The 18,591-nt window shown below is 38.7% G+C and overlaps 1 protein-coding gene across 2 annotated transcripts in view; it reads left to right on the plus strand.

Moving 5' to 3' along the window:
- The window catches only part of LOC121854704 (substance-K receptor-like), a 76,946-nt gene that overhangs the window by 55,649 nt on the left and 2,706 nt on the right, over positions 1-18,591 (plus strand). Inside the window, exons 5-12 of one of the 2 annotated variants that reach the window (XM_042349434.1) lie at positions 138-1,561; positions 7,183-7,359; positions 8,210-8,329; positions 9,231-9,413; positions 10,351-10,451; positions 11,159-11,249; positions 13,106-13,212; positions 16,837-16,884. In XM_042349434.1, the coding sequence (XP_042205368.1) occupies positions 1,067-1,561; positions 7,183-7,359; positions 8,210-8,329; positions 9,231-9,413; positions 10,351-10,451; positions 11,159-11,249; positions 13,106-13,212; positions 16,837-16,884 (1,322 nt within the window). In that variant the 5' untranslated portion in view covers positions 138-1,066. The remainder of the gene's footprint in view (positions 1-137; positions 1,562-7,182; positions 7,360-8,209; positions 8,330-9,230; positions 9,414-10,350; positions 10,452-11,158; positions 11,250-13,105; positions 13,213-16,836; positions 16,885-18,591) is intronic. The other variant, XM_042349444.1, reaches the window with a different exon arrangement.

Consider the following 18,591-nt stretch of genomic DNA (forward strand, 5'->3'; position numbering starts at 1 on the left):
GGAAGAGATGATAAGACCAAATGTGATATATTCATGTAGAAACTGTTAGTTGTATGGCAAAGTTTGATAAGAAAAAATTAGTAATGTTTTTTATCATTATATTTAACGTATTTACCGAATTACATTTCTATTTCCAGGATGAAGGGTTCTCGTACACGTCAGATATATTTAATGCAATGAACATTAAATTTACAAGTGTCAGTATATCCTCAATGAGACACTTGTGACGACAGACATTGAGTGCATCACGACCTGTGAGTGACTAAACAATAATTTTCATCTCATAGTAATTGACAGTTCGATATACAACGATAAAATGATAACTAGACATTTATATATATTCTCGTGTATTAACCCAAAGGACATATAAGTTATGGTATGGAAATTCATTCATAAGTTACTCAGTGCATGATGTTAGAGAGAGACAGGAGGTAGTGTACAGTACTGCCAGCTGGGTCTCAACTACTGAAGGACCGTAAGATAACACGATGATCAAGACCAGTGTTTGGAAAATATTTAGTAGACGTCGAATTTTGTCTCATAGTTCCCCTGGTGGTTTGTGCTGAAATACTGACTCGTAATCATTTTGTTTTTATTTCTGTTTGTTTGGTGAAGGATTTTATGTATTTGTGTTTGTTAATGATGTGAAAAAAACCCCTTAAGATAAAGGCAATTAATCGCTTACTCAAACCCGCGAGGCTGAAAATTTGGAGTAAGAAGAATCAGAAAATAGTAAATAAAAGGACTATTGGATTCTATGGTCTCTTAATAAGGTATGGGAGCAGGGAGAGACATACATAAGAGAACTGGTGACAGTGTTTAGTGAATAGACGCTTATGAAAAGATAAGTACTATTTATTCTGTAAACACTAATATTCTCCTCGTGTTTATGAATGAAATAAGTGTCGTATTAGTGGTATTACAAGTGTTGTGCATTTGTAATAGATTACCTTGAACTGAAAGCACAATCTGAATTAATATGATGCAAAGTGTTTTATATTTGGTCAATTTCACGGAGAAGAGGAAGAAGAATAAGGCACTTGACACAGTGAGACAATAGTGAGAGATGAACCCTGATCCTGCCCCTCTACTACCTAGCATCCTGAAGACCTCCTCACCTCTCCCAGCCTACTCCTCAGCACCTGCCATAGCCACCACCACCAGAACCACCACCACCACCACCATGTCCCTCTCCTACGACGACCCCTACGGTTACCTCCTACAGAACCTCACCCTCAGCTACCCAAACATCAACTGGAGTTACATCAACTTCACCAACCTCACCGACTTCACCTTCCTGGTTGACACGACGGAGAGAGTCACCAGCAACTCAGAGACCATTACCAACTCGACGGAGACGGCGCTGTACGAGGTGCCGACGGGGATTGTGGTGCTTCTCTCCATCTTCTACGGGTCCATCTCCCTCATAGCCGTGGTGGGGAATGCCCTGGTGATGTGGATCGTGGCTACCTCCCGCAAGATGCATTCCGTCACCAACTACTTCATAGCTAACCTCGCCCTGGCTGACATCATTATAGGTCTATTCGCTATACCCTTTCAGGTGAGTCCTTGATGGTGAGAGAGAGAGAGAGAGGGGGTGACAGATATACACTCACACATATACATACAGTACACACATCTCAAAAAAACTCTACTATCCTTCTGTTAAAAGAAAGGTATAAATACACACATAAAGTACCCCAGAGACCAGAGTGAAAGATCTCAATGGATTCGAACCCTTTTGTCACGCGTTTCATCTGGACACAATCTCATAATGGCTCGAATCCCCTTCAGTACGCTTGGGGTTCTAGGCCGCGTATCTCACTGTTTGTTTTACGTCAACCATTGTGTACCGTGTTTAATGTTTTGATTTCCCGATATATATATATTTTTTTTTTTAACCAGTTGAATTACCCGGCTTCGGTCGTCCCCTAGCCCACCCGCACCTCCCTACCAAATTTTAGCTCTCTGTGTTCAAAACTATAGAAATGGACGAGGAACACACACACACACACACACACACACACACACACACACACACACACATATGCAGAATGTATTTTTGTTTATTATTATTATTATTATTATTATTATTATTATTATTATTATTATTATTATTATTATTATCATTATTAATATTATTATTACAACTATTATTAATTAATATTATTATTATTATTATTATTATTATTATTATTATTATTATTATTATTGTTATTATTATTATTATTATTATTATTATTATTAGTAGTAGTAGTAGTAGTAGTATGTATTAGGATATTTAATATTAAGGTAATAAATGGCGGCGAAGGTGTGGCTATTGGGGGAGGCTGGAGGCCACGTAAAAAAAAAGTAGTAGTAGTAGTAGTAGTAGTAGTAGTAGTAGTAGTAGTAGTAAATCTAAGTATTCCAGGTGATTATATTCCCAGCACTACATCTCTAATTTCCAACATTTACTTTCTGTTCATGTCACATGTTTGCGTCATTAAGAAATATTCATCATGTATGCAAATTTTCCGACGGAGGAAATAAACGTTTTTTTTCTTCATATAAATAATTATTTTACGGCCTGTGTGACGTCCATCAGCGGTTTGATCTTTCACTACATAATATATAAAAGAAGAATCTGAATTAGTTGTTCTTATTGACTGTGATAAATGTATGGGTTAGATTATACGCCTTCAGTACGGTCCAAGAGAGAGATGGCAGTTTAAAGTCACATAATAAAACCTTAATGGCACCTTCTATCCTCCCATCCCCATCCCCATCCCCATCCTCATCCCCATCTCCATCCCCATCCCCATTTCTCCTCTACACGTTTACCCCCTAAAAAAAATCTTACGTCCAACATCGCCGCACGAGTGAAGGGTAAAAAAAAAATTGTAGCATAGGAGGGGAAAACTATGCTGGGAAAAGTATCCCTTCAGAGAGTCAGTTGGGAAAGGCAGTGCTGGTTGATGAATGGTGAAGAATGTTAATGAGAAGAGAGTGGAAATATTTGTGAGTGTGTGTGTGTGTGTGTTTGAGTGAGAAGAGGAAGAGGTAATGAGGAAGGGAGGATAATAAAGATAGCAAGAAGAGAAAATAGATGATGATGATGATGATGATGATAATGAATTGAGAGAGAGAGAGAGAGAGAGACGATGCTGACAATTACACAAAACACAAAAACTAACATAAGCGCACACACACACACACACACACACACACACACACACACACACAGGAGGCTAGAACTTCACTGACCGATTTTAACAGCCTCGTGTCCTCTCTCCAAGATCAAGACACAAATAAGAAAATAAGATAACTTAAAGGTGTTTGTTTTTTATACGTATGATGGACAATATATAACAATTAGTCTACACTCTCGGCTGGTCCTTCACTGACTCTCTTCCTTATCGAGCGACGCGGTGAGTGTAGTCAACGAAGAGGAAGGTGATTCTTCCTTCGTTTCTTTCCCAGAACGTACAAGGGGTCACGTCCATAAAAGACCCACTTGATTGGCTTGGGAATATTGGCTAGCCAGGCACATGTTTGGCTAATCCTTGGTGACGGTGCAACGAGGTGGACTGACTAATATGTTTTTCGTTTTTTTTTTTGGTGTGCGTGTGTTTGCTAGGTATGTTGTGGAGTTGTATGGTGTTTTTGTGTGTGTGTGTGTGTGTGTGTGTGTGCGTGTGTGTCTTGTTCCCCCGTAAGACTCCCACCTTACTCCCACACCCACACCAACTGGAGGGAGGGAACAACATCTATTTTGCATCCCTGTGACTCTTGAATGATTAATAAGTCAAGACTGGAGACGACGTTCATGGAGAGAATCCCCCACCCCCCCACCCATTGTTGTTATGACAGTGAGCTCTGAGTTTGATGTCACAGGAACTTCTGTAACTTCAACCTCTTCTTAAGCTGGAGTGCTGCTTTGGGAACGTTTCCATTTAGAACTTAAGGGACATCCTAAATATGATGATTCCAGAACACCTCCAGTTATGACCTAGATGAGTTACTATAGGAACGTCTGTCTCTCTCTCTCTCTCTCTCTCTCTCTCTCTCCTCTCTCTCTCTCTCTCTCTCTCTCTCTCTCTCTCTCTCTCTCTCTCTCTCTCTCTCTCTCCTCTCTCTCTCTCTCAACAACACGAGCTATAAACAACAAACTGGGTCCACTCAAATTCTAAAATTCAACCATAGAGCCAACCCCAAATACCAGCCCCGACACAGTCCTGTTGGCACATCAACACACACACACACACACACACACACACACACACACACACACACACACACACACATACACACACACACACGCGCGCGCACACCGAACACATCATAATTAAGCTATGTTCAGTACATATATGCAGAAACTGTTATGAAAAGCTTAAATGGTCACATAACAAGTCTTCTTCCCAACACAGTTTTATCCTACAAAGGTTGCCATTCTCTGCACGCTTTAAACCTTCTTTCCTTGTCAGTTTTCCTTCCCTGCAGGAGTCACTGTGCTGTCTAGACCCATAATGTATTTACATGAGACAATATTCTTGTAGTAATTGAGAATTAAAGTAAGTGATGCAAGCTCTAGTAACAGCTGGCCGTCATATACTTGCCAGTCCAGTTGAGGGGAGGACAGGTAGGTGGGCGGCCTGTTCACAGTTACTCTCCTCTAGTACACTGAGGAACTTGTACACAAACTTCAGTTCCCTCAATGTTGTGTGTGTCACTTTTCCTCCCTCAGGGTTGATGGAAAGTGAACCCAAGTTAGGCGGGATATAAGTTCCATTTCCACTGTCCAAGTTTTCCAATGTTGCCTCAGCCAATGTTGTGTCATTCTGGGGGGGCGTCCTTGTAGTGTGGCCAGATCCGTGGAATAACTTCTCCAATTATTTGGATATTTTAGCCGGGGCAGAGGTGAGCCAAGACCACCAGCATGTTGTGAGTCAGTTTCTCTCCTTCACCATCTCTGTAGACGATATCCTGTAGAGCTTATCACAGTATCAATGCCACGTAGATCATGGGAACTTTTCTTCTTGTAACTTTAAAAACAAGAGTATTATTGAAGCCTCATCCAACTCCTGATCATCAACTTTCCACTGAGAGAACGGAATATGACTCAATTTGGTATGTTCGACTATTGTTTGTGTGTCAGATGAAGTTAGCTTGGTGACGTAGAGCAGAACACTCACAAACATCATTGAGAGAAGATAATGATTTTGATTATTGGTTGTTGGGTGAGAAAAGACCTTCGGGGGAAGAGTTTCAACACCCTCATCCTCTTCCTACTACTACTACTATTACTACTAGTTCTACTCCTCCTGTGTAGCGTCTCCAGGCTTATTCCAAATACAAGACATGACCTTTAGCTCAACTCCTCTGCCTGGGGCCACGTCATAGGTAATTCAATACGTTTGTTCTCAACTTTGACTTTGACTCTCAGAAACTTTAGACAACATATGTGGTAGCGACCGTCTGCTCTCATAACACCATTACCACCCACTCCACCAACACCTACGCGCTTCACATATTTTGAGCTCCTCTGTGATTTGGCGTGTGCGTGTTCTAGTTACACGTTGTTTTGTTTAATTTCGGTGTCTTGACTAAAAAAATCCGTAGTTTCAAGTCCACTGGCTATTAGGGTTGATTCTTCATACTCTCGATGTTGAAAACCTGCCAAACTATTTATTTTCCAAATTATTTAAGCTGGTTGAGACTAATTGTTATGATTGGCCGCTCTGGTGTGTTCAGCGAGTTTGTATGTATAAAAAAAAATTTAAAAGTAAATGTTCTTATCATCGTCATTCAGAAAGTATGGGCAGCTGACATTTAATATGGCGGCCATTTCATTATTCATCAATTTTGGTTCTAAAACACCAGAAAACTTCATGGCGGCCAAAATATGGGATTTCAGCACACCTAAATCCTCTGGGAATAAAAGTAGTCTTTAACTTTTCCACAAAGAGGCTTCAAGCATTCACATATCCTGACAACTTTTCTTCTGGGAAAGTTATTTTGACGTTTCATCTCAGTGGAGTCAGAGATTCCTTGATGCAGTAGTTGGGACAGAGTTACTTGCTCTCTTTTGCTCCTGGATGTCACAAGGTGTTCTCCACAGGTAGGAAGTGTCTGAAATCCTCCCCAGGTATCGTCTCGGATCATACAGGAGCGACGTGTAACAGAACCGTCGTGAGCATGACCATGATCCTTGATATACTCCTGGGCTTAAAGTTCTCCCTGTGTGGCTTTGACTCTCCCGGGTGGGGTAAGCTAGGGTCTGATTAGACACACATCTTTACTGACGGCGCCTCGAAGACTGAGATTACGTAGTGGGAGGTAGGGGGGGGGGATATAGGGGATGAAAGAAGAATGTGATGAGTGATGAACCTGAAAATGAGACGTCGACTGCTTTCTCCCGGTCGAGTTATTTTTTTTTCTGAGGGAGTAATTTTCTGTCGAGCATCGGACCATGAACGTCACCTCGGGCAGTCTTCCACTTAATCAGTCAATCTTAGGGAAAAAAACACTTATCCTTTACTGTAAATAAGTGCTGGTGTATCTATATGAAGTAGGGGGTGTGGGGGTAGGAGGAGGTATAGGGGCTGAAGGGGAGGGTGTAAAAAGGGGTGTAGAGTCTTGAGGGGGTGTGGGGTCTTGAAGTGTTGGTGGCTGGAGGGTAGTATGTCATCGTGCGCTTCTACCTGGATTATTATCAATTTACAGACTTACCTGGCGTAAGGTAATCTAACCCTAACTATGCTCTCCTCTCTCTCTCTCTCTCTCTCTCTCTCTCTCTCTCTCTCTCTCTCTCTCTCTCTCTCATTTTCCTCATATAGATCCAATATCTTTTAATTTCAGATAACTTTTTCCTTCTCCCCCTAATTGATAATTTCTTCTTCATATCGTTTCTTCTCGTCCCTCTCTTCCTCTTTCTCTCCTCACTCCTTCATGCCTGTCTGTTAGCCTTATCCTCCCTTTCCTTATTCATTTTCTTTCATGCCTTACTTTTCTTACCCCACTGACCCTAAACACACACACACACACACACACACATACTACAAACCTCCATCACCATCTGTCCTAATCTTCCAACAGTACTAATCCCTCAACCTGTACTAATCCACCACCTTTAAGGATACCTATACTAAATCGCTCTCTCTCTCTCTCTCTCTCTTTTTTTCTCTCTCTCTTGTGTTTCAGTTCCAGGCGGCACTTCTACAGCGATGGAACCTGCCGGAGTTTATGTGCGCCTTCTGTCCCTTCTTCCAAACTGTGAGCGTCAACGTGTCCATCTTCACCCTCACAGCCATCGCCGTCGATCGATACAGAGCCATCGTTTTCCCCCTCAACGCTAGACCCTCCAAGTTTAGGAGTAAGGTGAGAAAAAGTGAGGGAAGTTTGTAGAGAAGTAGGGAGGGAGGTGAGGGAAGGAAGGAGTTGAAGGAGGTCGGGAGAGTAGGAGGTAGTAAAGTGTAGAATAAAGGTGAGGTTAGTTAGATAAGAAGTGGGAAGGGAAGGGAAGGGAAGGGAAGGGAAGGGTAGGGAAGGGTAGGGTAGGGGAGGGAAGGGGAAGGGGAAGGAGATGGGGAAGGGGAGGGAAGGGAAGGGAAGGGAAGAGATGAGGGAAGGGAAGGGAAGGGGAAGGGAAGGAAAGGGAAGGGCAGGAGGTAGGGAGGGTAGGAGGTAGTAAGGTGTGGGAAAAAAGTGAGGGTAGTTAAAAAGAAGTGGGAAGGATGGGTGGAAGGGGAAGGGGAGGGAGTTGAAGAGGATTGTGAGGAAGGGGGTATGGAGGGTTGGGGGGTAAGGAATATAGGAGGTAGGGAGTGTAGAAGGAGAGAGAGCGGGAATGTTCAATATTTTCTTTAGTATAGATAGATTAATACTTTTATTTTTTAAGACCATCTGGATCAACAAAATCCTTTAGTCTTCTTCAGGTGGCTAATCAAACTAATCACATTTCCCCAGTTGGTTGAATGAACTCTCTTGCACTTCCCAGATGGCTCAACAAACTTTAAAACTCCCTCAGATGGCTAAATTAACTTTTTTTATATTCTTCTCCAGATTGTTCAGTAAACTTAGTCAAATTTGTTGAGATGGTTCAACTACCTCGTTCAGTCTCTCTCGGGTAGTTAAGAATTTCTTTTTCCACGGTACAAGCTGAATTATTATCCAATAACTTCCCTTCCTTTCTTCTTTCCTTCATTTATTCCTTCGTCGTCTCCTGCAGGTGGTGATCGCGTCCATCTGGCTCTTCAGTGCTACCCTGGCCATCCCTAATGCCATAGCCCTGAGGGTGAAGTACATTGTGGATCCCCGGACGAAAGAGGACATACCCTTCTGTGGCGTGGTGAGTGTGTTGTGTTGTGTAGGGGAGGAGGTAGAGAGAGAGACAGAGACAGAGACAGAGACAGAGAGACAAAGAGACAAAGAGAAAGAGAGAGAGATAAATCGAGGAATGTTTACTCTCACAATGAATGGGTAAATAAGTTAACCTTTACCTACCACCACGAGTGATAATTCATTTTTACTTCAAGTGGATTCAAACGTAAGTCATGCGTCACACTCCTCTACAAGCACACTGTTTCAAGAGGTTTACAGGCCTTGTTGACAAACAGGAGGTCGCTATACTCGATAATATCTTCCATCGCCATTTTTTTTCTTCACCCTTCACACCTAAAAGTCATGGATAACTTATATTTTCTCTCTCTCTCTCTCTCTCTCTCTCTCTCTCTCTCTCTCTCTCTCTCTCTCTCTCTCTCTTTATTAATGCTCCTCATTGACTTATTAGCTCCTTGACGCCGAACTCTCCTATGATGATGTAGGTAAGAGATACTGATGAGGTCGGCGGCGGTAGATACATAGAGGATACATATTGAATATTCTTTTGGGTCGCTATTGATGTACTGCTCCGGCGGTGACCTGGTGGATAGTCAATGTCTCTGTATCTGATGTTTTATTAAAATATCAGATGCCGTAGGAATCTCTCTCTCCCTCTTTTCCTCCCTCTTTCCCTCCCTCCCTCTCACCTTCTGCCCAAAAAAGATAGGAAATATAGATATAATTTAGGCCAGGGTATCGAACCGGTGTTGTAGGTTGGGATTTCCGTGATATTTTTATTCAGTAGCATCTTGTACTTCTTCTTATTTTCGTGGATAATTGCTTATATATATATATATATATATATAAAACCTAACATACTGGCCTTAATCCCATGGTGATGTTGTCCTCCTGACTTTGTGTTCCTGCAGGGGGGCATCGACCCCGTAGTGATGTGGACCTACTCTCATGTAATGGTGGGGCTGCAGTTCTTCGTGCCGCTGGGGATCATCTCCTTCGCCTACATCAGGATGGGTTGGGAGCTGTGGGGCGCCAGGACGCCAGGTAACGCTGAGGATGCCAGGGACGCCCACGTCCTCAGGAACAAGAAAAAGGTTAGTAGAGTAAGTACTCACACCGGAATTCTTAGTCAAACGCTTGAGACGTGAGCTTTGAGAAACTCTTATCAGGGCCCGCCTGACCAAGGTTGTCCGCAGCTATTCAATTAAGACTTAATACCACGAATTAGTAAACTACAGACTTATCTGATCGTCATAGGGCAAAATTTTAAGAAACAGTTGGGTGTAACTTTACAATTTATTTAATGATATAAATCGGATTTTTTTTTTCTTGTGTTTATTTAATCAAACCTCAAATGATGAGTAAGAATTCAGCCATATATATATATATATATATATATATATATATATATATATATATATATATATATATATATATATATATATATATATATATATATATATATATATATATATATATATATATATATATTACACTTCCATATATAATTGTTAATAATCATTTTTATTAACCTCCTTTATTACGTCACTGTACTTGTTTTTTTCTGTGGTAGAACTAATAAGTATATTTGGGGAAAATAAAGGAAATAATCCACGTAATATAAGCATCAAGTTTACTATATAACAAAATTGTTTATAAAGATGTTTGGCAATCTTAATTGTTTTCCTACCTGGCCAGTGTGGGGGATGTGAACATATTTTCTTGTGGACAGACACACTCAGTATAATTACTTACATAAACATATTCACGACTCAGTACTTATAAAAGGAACAGACAAGCTGTACTTGCATATATATATATATATATATATATATATATATATATATATATATATATATATATATATATATATATATATATATATATATATATATATATATATATAAACAGCAAATTCACACACGCACTCCCTTACGCACACACCCACACGCACACAAAATCTAAACCTCACCTATATGCTGATCTTATTCAGCATCCAATAACCAGGTAACTTAACCTCATCCCATACAGGTGATCAAGATGCTGTTTATTGTGGTGGCTCTCTTCGCCTTCTGCTGGGCGCCTCTACAGACATACCACATCCTGCAGGAAATCTACCCAGGCATTAACGAGTAGGTGGTGGTGTTAGTGGTGTTGGAGGTCTGGTGTTGCTAGGGATGTTTGTGGTGGAAGTGGTGGTTGTGATGGTGGTGGAAGTAGTAGATTGTGGTGATGGTGGTAGGTAGTGGTGGTTGTAGTAGCTAGTGGTAGTAATAAGTGGAAGTAGGTGGTGGTACTGAAGTTAGTTTCATTTAACTCAATGGACAGTGCAGATGATGTAAGAGTGGTATCAAGGGACAAAAAGAGAAATACAAGACATCTGAGGAGAATTCAGGAAAAAATAAAGAACTAGAAAATCCCATTACAGAAACTCGACCTCAGTTACCATCTTCTTTGACATCTGTAAAAATTCCTTAACTTAATTCCCTACTAAGACATTGGTAATAGGATGGCTGTCTTTGGTCCCATTCCCTATTTTGGTCTCTAATTTATCAGTATTGTTTTCCTATTACTTCCCATTTGACGTAGCTCTACCCCAACACTCATTTGGGAAACTGTGGGGGAACATAGGTGTGTTTTTAAGTGTGAAATATTTTGAAATTTTCTCTCACTCTCTTTCTTTCTTTCTTTCTTTCTTTCTTTCTTTCTTTCTTTCTTTCTTTCTTTCTTTCTTTCTTTCTTTCTTTCTTCTCTCTCTTCTCTCTCTCTCTCTCTCTCTCTCTCTCTCTCTCTCTCTCATTAGTTACCAGTATATTAACCCCCAGTTTCTCTTCCCCAGTTACCGGTACATCAATATCATCTGGTTCTGCTGTCATTGGTTGGCTATGAGTAACAGCTGCTGCAACCCGTTTATATATGCTATTTATAACGTAAGTACATACATACATACATACATACATACGTATATACATACATACATACATACATACATACATACATACATACATACATACATACATTCATAAAAATATCCATAAATCAATTCACTTATATACAAAAACGATAAATTCAATAAGTAAATTAACACACTATGCCTCACTTAACAGCTATTAATGATAAGTAAATTAATAAATCACATAAGAGTCACATAAAATCACATAAGTCACATAGAAATCACATGAATCGCATAAATTTAAGCACCAGTGTGTGCGGGAATATTAACTGCAGGAGTAAGTGAAACGCGATGGGCCGAGACCGTAGAGTTTATTTTCTATCGCGCTAATATATGTTACCGTATTGATTCTCTCTCTCTCTCTCTCTCTCTCTCTCTCTCTCTCTCTCTCTTGAATCAGGTCCTTATATAATTATGGTGTTAACAATAATGATACTCGTAATGATATAAAAAATAATAACAATATAGTTATTAATGATAAAAAAACATTATATCGAAGGAAAGATAAAAGCCTTGGACACATGAAACTCTGAAATATTCTAAATCATATATTGGTCTTTTGAAATAAAATAAACCTAAATTATTATGGTAAGTTTTTACATATTTCAACGTATGTGAGTCAGTGTATTTTTATAAACTTGGAGATGCTTTTTTTTCGGGGGGGGCGGCCATAGATTATGTGAAATGTACTCGTAGACTTTCAAATATTACTGTTATTAGTATTTACTTACTGTATAAATACTTAAAAAAATTCATATTTATCTTTTGAAATTGATTGAACTGGAAGAGAAAATATTAATTACACTGACAAACAATTAAGAGAAAATGTGACACTATCGTCCTGTTTTTATAATGAGTTAATGACAACAAAGATGTGCCTGAAAGGTTAATTAATGGCATTAACGTCGTTTTGTTTTAAGAAAAGATAAAATGTGACGATTAAGTTGTTTTCGTGATAAAAAAATGTGATACGTAAGTCATTAATGTGAGGTAGGAAAAAAAGGTGTTGTAATTCTCATATCGTTTAATACAAATAAATTCTAAGACTCAAGTTGTTTATGAGGAAAACCAGCAATCACGTCTTTTAGGAGAGACAGCCCACCACTGTAACAATAAGAGACAGACAGATGGACAGACAGACAGACAGACACAGACAGACAGACAGACAGCTGATAGGGTGAGTGATTTATGAGAACGGGAGCAAAATGAAACGCCTCATTACATAACAATCTTATGTGGAATCCGCGTCAATTTGAGGGTTTTTTTTTCTTTCTCTTGGAAGGAATAACTTAACCCAGAAAGATATGTTATGATTTAATTTACATGTTTAGAATTATTTTAAGATATTGTTGTGTTTTGGTGTTTAGGTGATATTCTCTTTTATGGTGTTTTTATCGATATTTGCATAATTATCTTCTTTTTTTTTATTGAGAGATTAATTTTATTTATTTTTTCTTGTATCTCAGTTTTTATGTTTTTATGTTTTGTTTATGTTATATTATTATTATTAATTATATACAGAAAGATAGAAATATTGTTCCGTTATGTAGTTAGTTCTCTCTCTCTCTCTCTCTCTCTCTCTCTCTCTCTCTCTCTCTCTCTTGCTCCAGACCACTACAGCACTAATACTCCTTCGTAATTAATACCCGATATGCGGAGATGATGATGAGCATACACCTGACAGATAGTTATTAATACACACCTGACAAACACCCTCTTGATATACACTTCAGATATAAAATAATTAATACACAGTTGAGATATATAAAATTATTGATAAACTATATATTTTGACAAGGTCCTTTCCACCCCCTCCCCCCCACCCCTCTACAGGAGAAGTTCAAGCGAGAGTTCCGGCAGAAGTTCCGATGGCTTTTTAAGGAAGAAAATACTGGGGAGACGAGCGAGTTTGATCGGTCCAGGTATCAGATGTCCTTCAGGTGAGTGAGTATGTCTGTCTGTCTGTCTGTCTCTTTTTATTTGATTATCTCTCTCTCTCTCTCTCTCTCTCTCTTTCTCTCTCTAGGGAATTTCATCCTCCCTCTATTCACTAATCTTAAAAATTTTCAGGGATATTTTTCTTTTTATTCTTCCTCCGCCGAAAGTTGTGGTAGAGGGGTGTGGTTTTACGTGCGCGGCTTATCAGTATTGAAGACCCACAGAGAGACGGTGATGACCACAAGAAGTACTGTATATAATGGTATTCCGTAAAGGGGTTGTATGATATTGTATTATGTGGAGGATTGTATGTTAATGAGTGCTGATAGATTAACATATATACATACAGACACGGACATACACATACTCTTGCACATACGTACGGATATACACAAACACATAGGTACTCACACACACACACACACACACACACACACACCAGTCGAATTATTCAAAAGATTCATGAAAGGTTTAATATGGACTTTCCACGGACGATTTTGACGAACACTCATTCACGTCCACACTAACACCTCTGGCACCTTCTTCGTCTCGTGTACTGAATATCAATGGAGTGTAATGGATGGTGGTGAAGTTGTGTATGAAAATGTCATGTTATCTGTAATGTATTTATCAAAGGTTGTTATTGAGACTCATATATGTGTATGTGTGTGTGTGTGTGTGCTGGACATGATGGTGTGGATGAATATATTTAAAACATTATCCACCACCTCACAACACTAAAAAATATATATAAATTAAAATAAAAAAGAATTCTCTCTCCGAAAGTTCAAATGATATCACCAAAACATCAACAGGGTCAAGAACATCCTCCATCCTGCTCTAACCTTCCTAGCATTAAAGGCGGAAGACCAGTCCTAATGGTTTAATATCCGGCCTTACGGGGTGAGGAGGAGACCAAGAGCTTGTGTCCGACATGGCCGGAACTCCTGGCGGCTTTTGGTTACAGTCAGTAATTCTCCCCCCAACTATTGTGGAATAGTCCAGGAGGAGGAGGAAGAAGAGGAGGGAAGAAGTAGGAGGAGGAGGAGGTGGAGGATAATGAAGAAGAGGAGGGAAGAAAGAGGGGGAGGAGGAAGAGGAAGAAGAGGAGGGAAGAAGGAGGAGGAGGGTGGATAGGTTAGGTTAGGTAAGAATAGGTTATGTTAGATTAGATCATGTTAACCACTGGCCGGATTACATACCTACATCTGAGAGAGAAATCTAAAACGGACTGCCACTTTGACAACTCTCTTTGTATCTCTGCTTCAGTGAGTCGCTGACAAGGCTCTCGTATCTCCAGTTAAGGGGAAGATCTAATCTACGAGCCTTTAGAGAATACGACGCCCCTGTACCTCCGTGGTCTGAATACTATAGAACACATCAGCTGGGGTCAGGATTCACAGGAAGGCGAGTAGTTGGGTATGAAGCCTCGTTGCTCCCGGCCTTTGAAACCACACGAGACATCTGGTCGGTGTTTCACTCAGGGTTGTGTTACGGCGGAGTTGATGATTATTCTCCACCACCAGCGCTGGCAACATACACCCAGGCAAAGGGTCAAGAGGAAGGCTTCAGCATATAGTGTATCTCCTTAATGCTCTTATACGTCTAGATAATTGTTAAGCCTTGAGTAATGAAGTACTTCAGGAGGATTGGCTTCAAATTCGCTTTCGAAGTTTGGGTTAAATTAAACACTAGTGGCTTAATGAATGAAACTGTATCATATCTTGCAAATTAGTAGACTTATATATTAATAAATCGCAGTATGAAGGATTCCCCCACTGTGTAAAATATCCAATAATTAGCCATTAGTACCTAAACGACTAAAGCTATACGTGATGACTGGAAAATCCTCAGTTTTACTCATTAATCTTCTAGCTAAACTCAGCGGTCCATTTGTCGTTACATACCTTGTCTTGGAAGGTACTGGGGTGTTTGTTGTACTCCTAGAGCCACAACACAGCGGGAGTCTTATGTGACGTTAGGTGTCAAGATTTACTGCCTTTCTTCTGTTGTAATTTCATGGGACTGGAAATTTGCTGTCTCGTAAATTTACAGCATTGGGCGCACTTACGCATCACTGTCTAGACACACAGGGGATACCTTTCCACACCTTAATTTTACACACATTTGTAAAATTTGTCATGACAGAAACTATCAACATTGGAGAAGTGAAATGTTATTATATTTATGACTTTAACACATTTTTTACGTGTATATGAAAGGAAAAACACAGAAAGGCTTTTGATAAAGTATATAAAAAAGTCCAACAATAACACAAAATATCGTAAAATAAATAAATGAAAAATACTGATTTATAGTCCGTTGTGTTATCAAGGTGTACCAGCCAGGGATGTGAGGAGAGAAGCTGGAATACCCTTGGCTTACCTGTAATCACTATGGCCAGGTTACTGTTGCCTCCTGAATCCCTCTCAGTTGCCAGGCGTGTAGATGACCTGTAGCTAAATATAATGATTTTGTTGATGGTAATGGAACGCAACTTGCAATTATGTTTTTATTGTTATTTAGTTTATTCTTTATTTTTTATAGACCACATTACCCGCACTGATTCACATACAGGTACAGAAACACATACAGGTACAGATACACATACAGGTACAGGTACACATACAGGTACAGGTACACAAACGGTACATGTATAAAGTTATCAAGACCTTATGTACCTTTTATTAAAGCATTTAACATAACAATACTAAATAATACCAAATGGAACGAAAACACATCTCGGGTCACTCACTCACAGATGGAGACAAAAAACGTTTCGGTGAGAGAAAAACAGTTATTCCTTCCTACGTATTTTTTTTTATAAACTTTATGTTGAAATTATTAAAACAATTGTCCGTAATAAATAATTAAATAATTTATAACTCAGTTGCTTCATAATTTTATTTACTGTGGAAGACAATTATAGTTATTATATAAATTGTAAGCTGCTTAATTTGTATTTAAAATTATTTATCATATTTCAGTTAATTTTAATGTTAACGTTGAAGGGATTAATAAAAAAAATTGTGAAAATTTTTATGTGAAAGTATATTAAGTTAAGCTAGTCAGGTGTACAAAGGGTTACACAGGTAAAAGGCTAATTAGATAGAGTTGATGGGATACTGTAAATAAATAATTAGTATTTGGACAATATAACTTTCCAGGATATAGGAATATATGCAGGTACTATAGGACTATCGAATATATGCAGGTATCGTATATCGTTATAAGAATATATGCAAACACTAAAGGGGTATATGCTGGTTCTGTATAATACTATTGGAATATATTTTATGCTGATGTAAACTATATTCAGGGATTATATACCGCTATACCAAGTAATTATATAAAATTATATTATATTCTAATCTAACCCTATATTAAGAATCTATGCTAGACTATATAAAGCTCCCGGTACAGTATATTCAGGTGTTATCCATACCTCTATATCGTGATTATATTAAGCTATATATACAAGAGATATACCATATTACAGTGAAACCTCCATATAACGGACTACCTTCTCTAATATAATCCGTTAAATAGAGGTTTCATTGTACATAACGGAGTGAGACAGGCAGCCTTTATACAGAGTGATAAGTTGACTATGTGGTGTACTGCAGGGCGTGTATGCGTGGCCTCTGTATCTTCGTCTTCCGTCGTGTATTCAGGTATAGTGACCCACCACCTCATCATGTTGACGCTTCATCTAACATTAACATCTAACATAAACATCTAACATTAACATCTAACATTAACATAAACATTAACCGGTGTAAACAAGCTTGCGTATTTTAACATCAGCTTCGCTAGTTTTCGTGTTTTTTTGTGTTTTTGTGTTTTTTGTTTTTAAGAGGTGTGTTTTTTTATCACTATAAGAATATTATAAAAGCATTTCTAAATATTCTTTCTTCTTTTTAAACATACTTAGCTCTAGTAGAAGCTGTTAAAATGACTCTTACTACTTCCGAAACAATGCTAGTCCTCTTGGTTCCTATTATAAAGACTCCTCATCTTACTAAACATTGCTAATCCTCTTGGCTTCTACTTTAAAGACTCTTCATATTCCTAAACATTGCTAGTCCTCTTGGTTCCAATTATAAATACTCTTGATCTTACTAAACATTGTTAGTGTCCTCTCGGTTCCTCTTATAAAGACTCTTAATCTTCCCAAACATTGCCAGTCCACTTGGTTCCTATTGTAAAGACTCTTATTCTTCCTAAACATTTCTAGTCCACTTGGAACCTGTTTAAGAAACCCGTATTTCCTCCTAAACATTCTTAATCGTCTCTAAACACTACCTTACCAACACATAACACTCTGGCTCTTCTCAAACATTCGCAGTCTTTGTCTGAGTCGAAGAAATGACTGACAACACTAACGGCCTCAGGGAATCTATCAACACTGCACACAAAATTCTATTAATACTTCTATTCTAACACGTTCTAACACATTCCTAGGATACTAACATACTAATCATATTGTTGGGAATTATAACATCAAGGTGAAAGATTGTTTGTGGTCTGAGTGAATGTTAAGTTAATATTATCGTTTAGTTTGTTAATATAAAATACTATACCAGACTCTATAGTAAAAATATATTAAGATCTGGTACTGTTTTTGTTGCCCACTAATCTACCTGGCAAACTAACCTAATTAACGCGTATAAATAACTGCTTCTCAAACTGTAACCAAGTCGTTTACCTGTGATGGGTGATAGTTAATGAGCTTCACCTTCTTAGATATTTTACAAACTGAGGGAAACTGATGTTGTTTATTTATCTCATTTACTTGATGATGTTTCTACCTGTCTGTTTAAGGTGAGTTATGGTGTGAGGTTTATGCTGTGGTGGTATATAATGTTTAAGGTTTATTATGGTGGTAGGAAAGGAAAATTAGTTCAGTCAGTGATGTTGTTGTTTTATATATACAAGCTGATGAGTCTTAAACCTGAACAGCAATTAGGGAAACTCAATAGAAAACGGGACAGTGACCATGGGGTGGTATAGAAAATGGGGCAAGAGTTAACTACATGATGTTCTTGCTATCACACACACACACACACACACACACACACACACACACACACACACACGCACACACACACACACACGCCATTCTTGTCTTAAATTGATAATAGATTGTTAAAAAGTATTATTTTAACTAGTGTCACTTTGCTGAAAATATTCGCAGATTAACATTAGATTAGTTACAGCCTTAGAGTAGAGTAGTCACAACCTTAGATTAGACTAACCACAGCTAAATTAGATTAGTCACAACCATAGATTATTTATTCACATCCTTAGATTAGATTAGGATGAATCCCCTTATCACTGAGGTTCGATTTATCCAGTTATTAACATATTCTAAAGGTTTG

Source organism: Homarus americanus, unplaced genomic scaffold (genome assembly GCF_018991925.1).
Source record: "Homarus americanus isolate GMGI-L3 unplaced genomic scaffold, GMGI_Hamer_2.0 scaffold46386, whole genome shotgun sequence".
NCBI lineage: Eukaryota > Metazoa > Arthropoda > Malacostraca > Decapoda > Nephropidae > Homarus > Homarus americanus.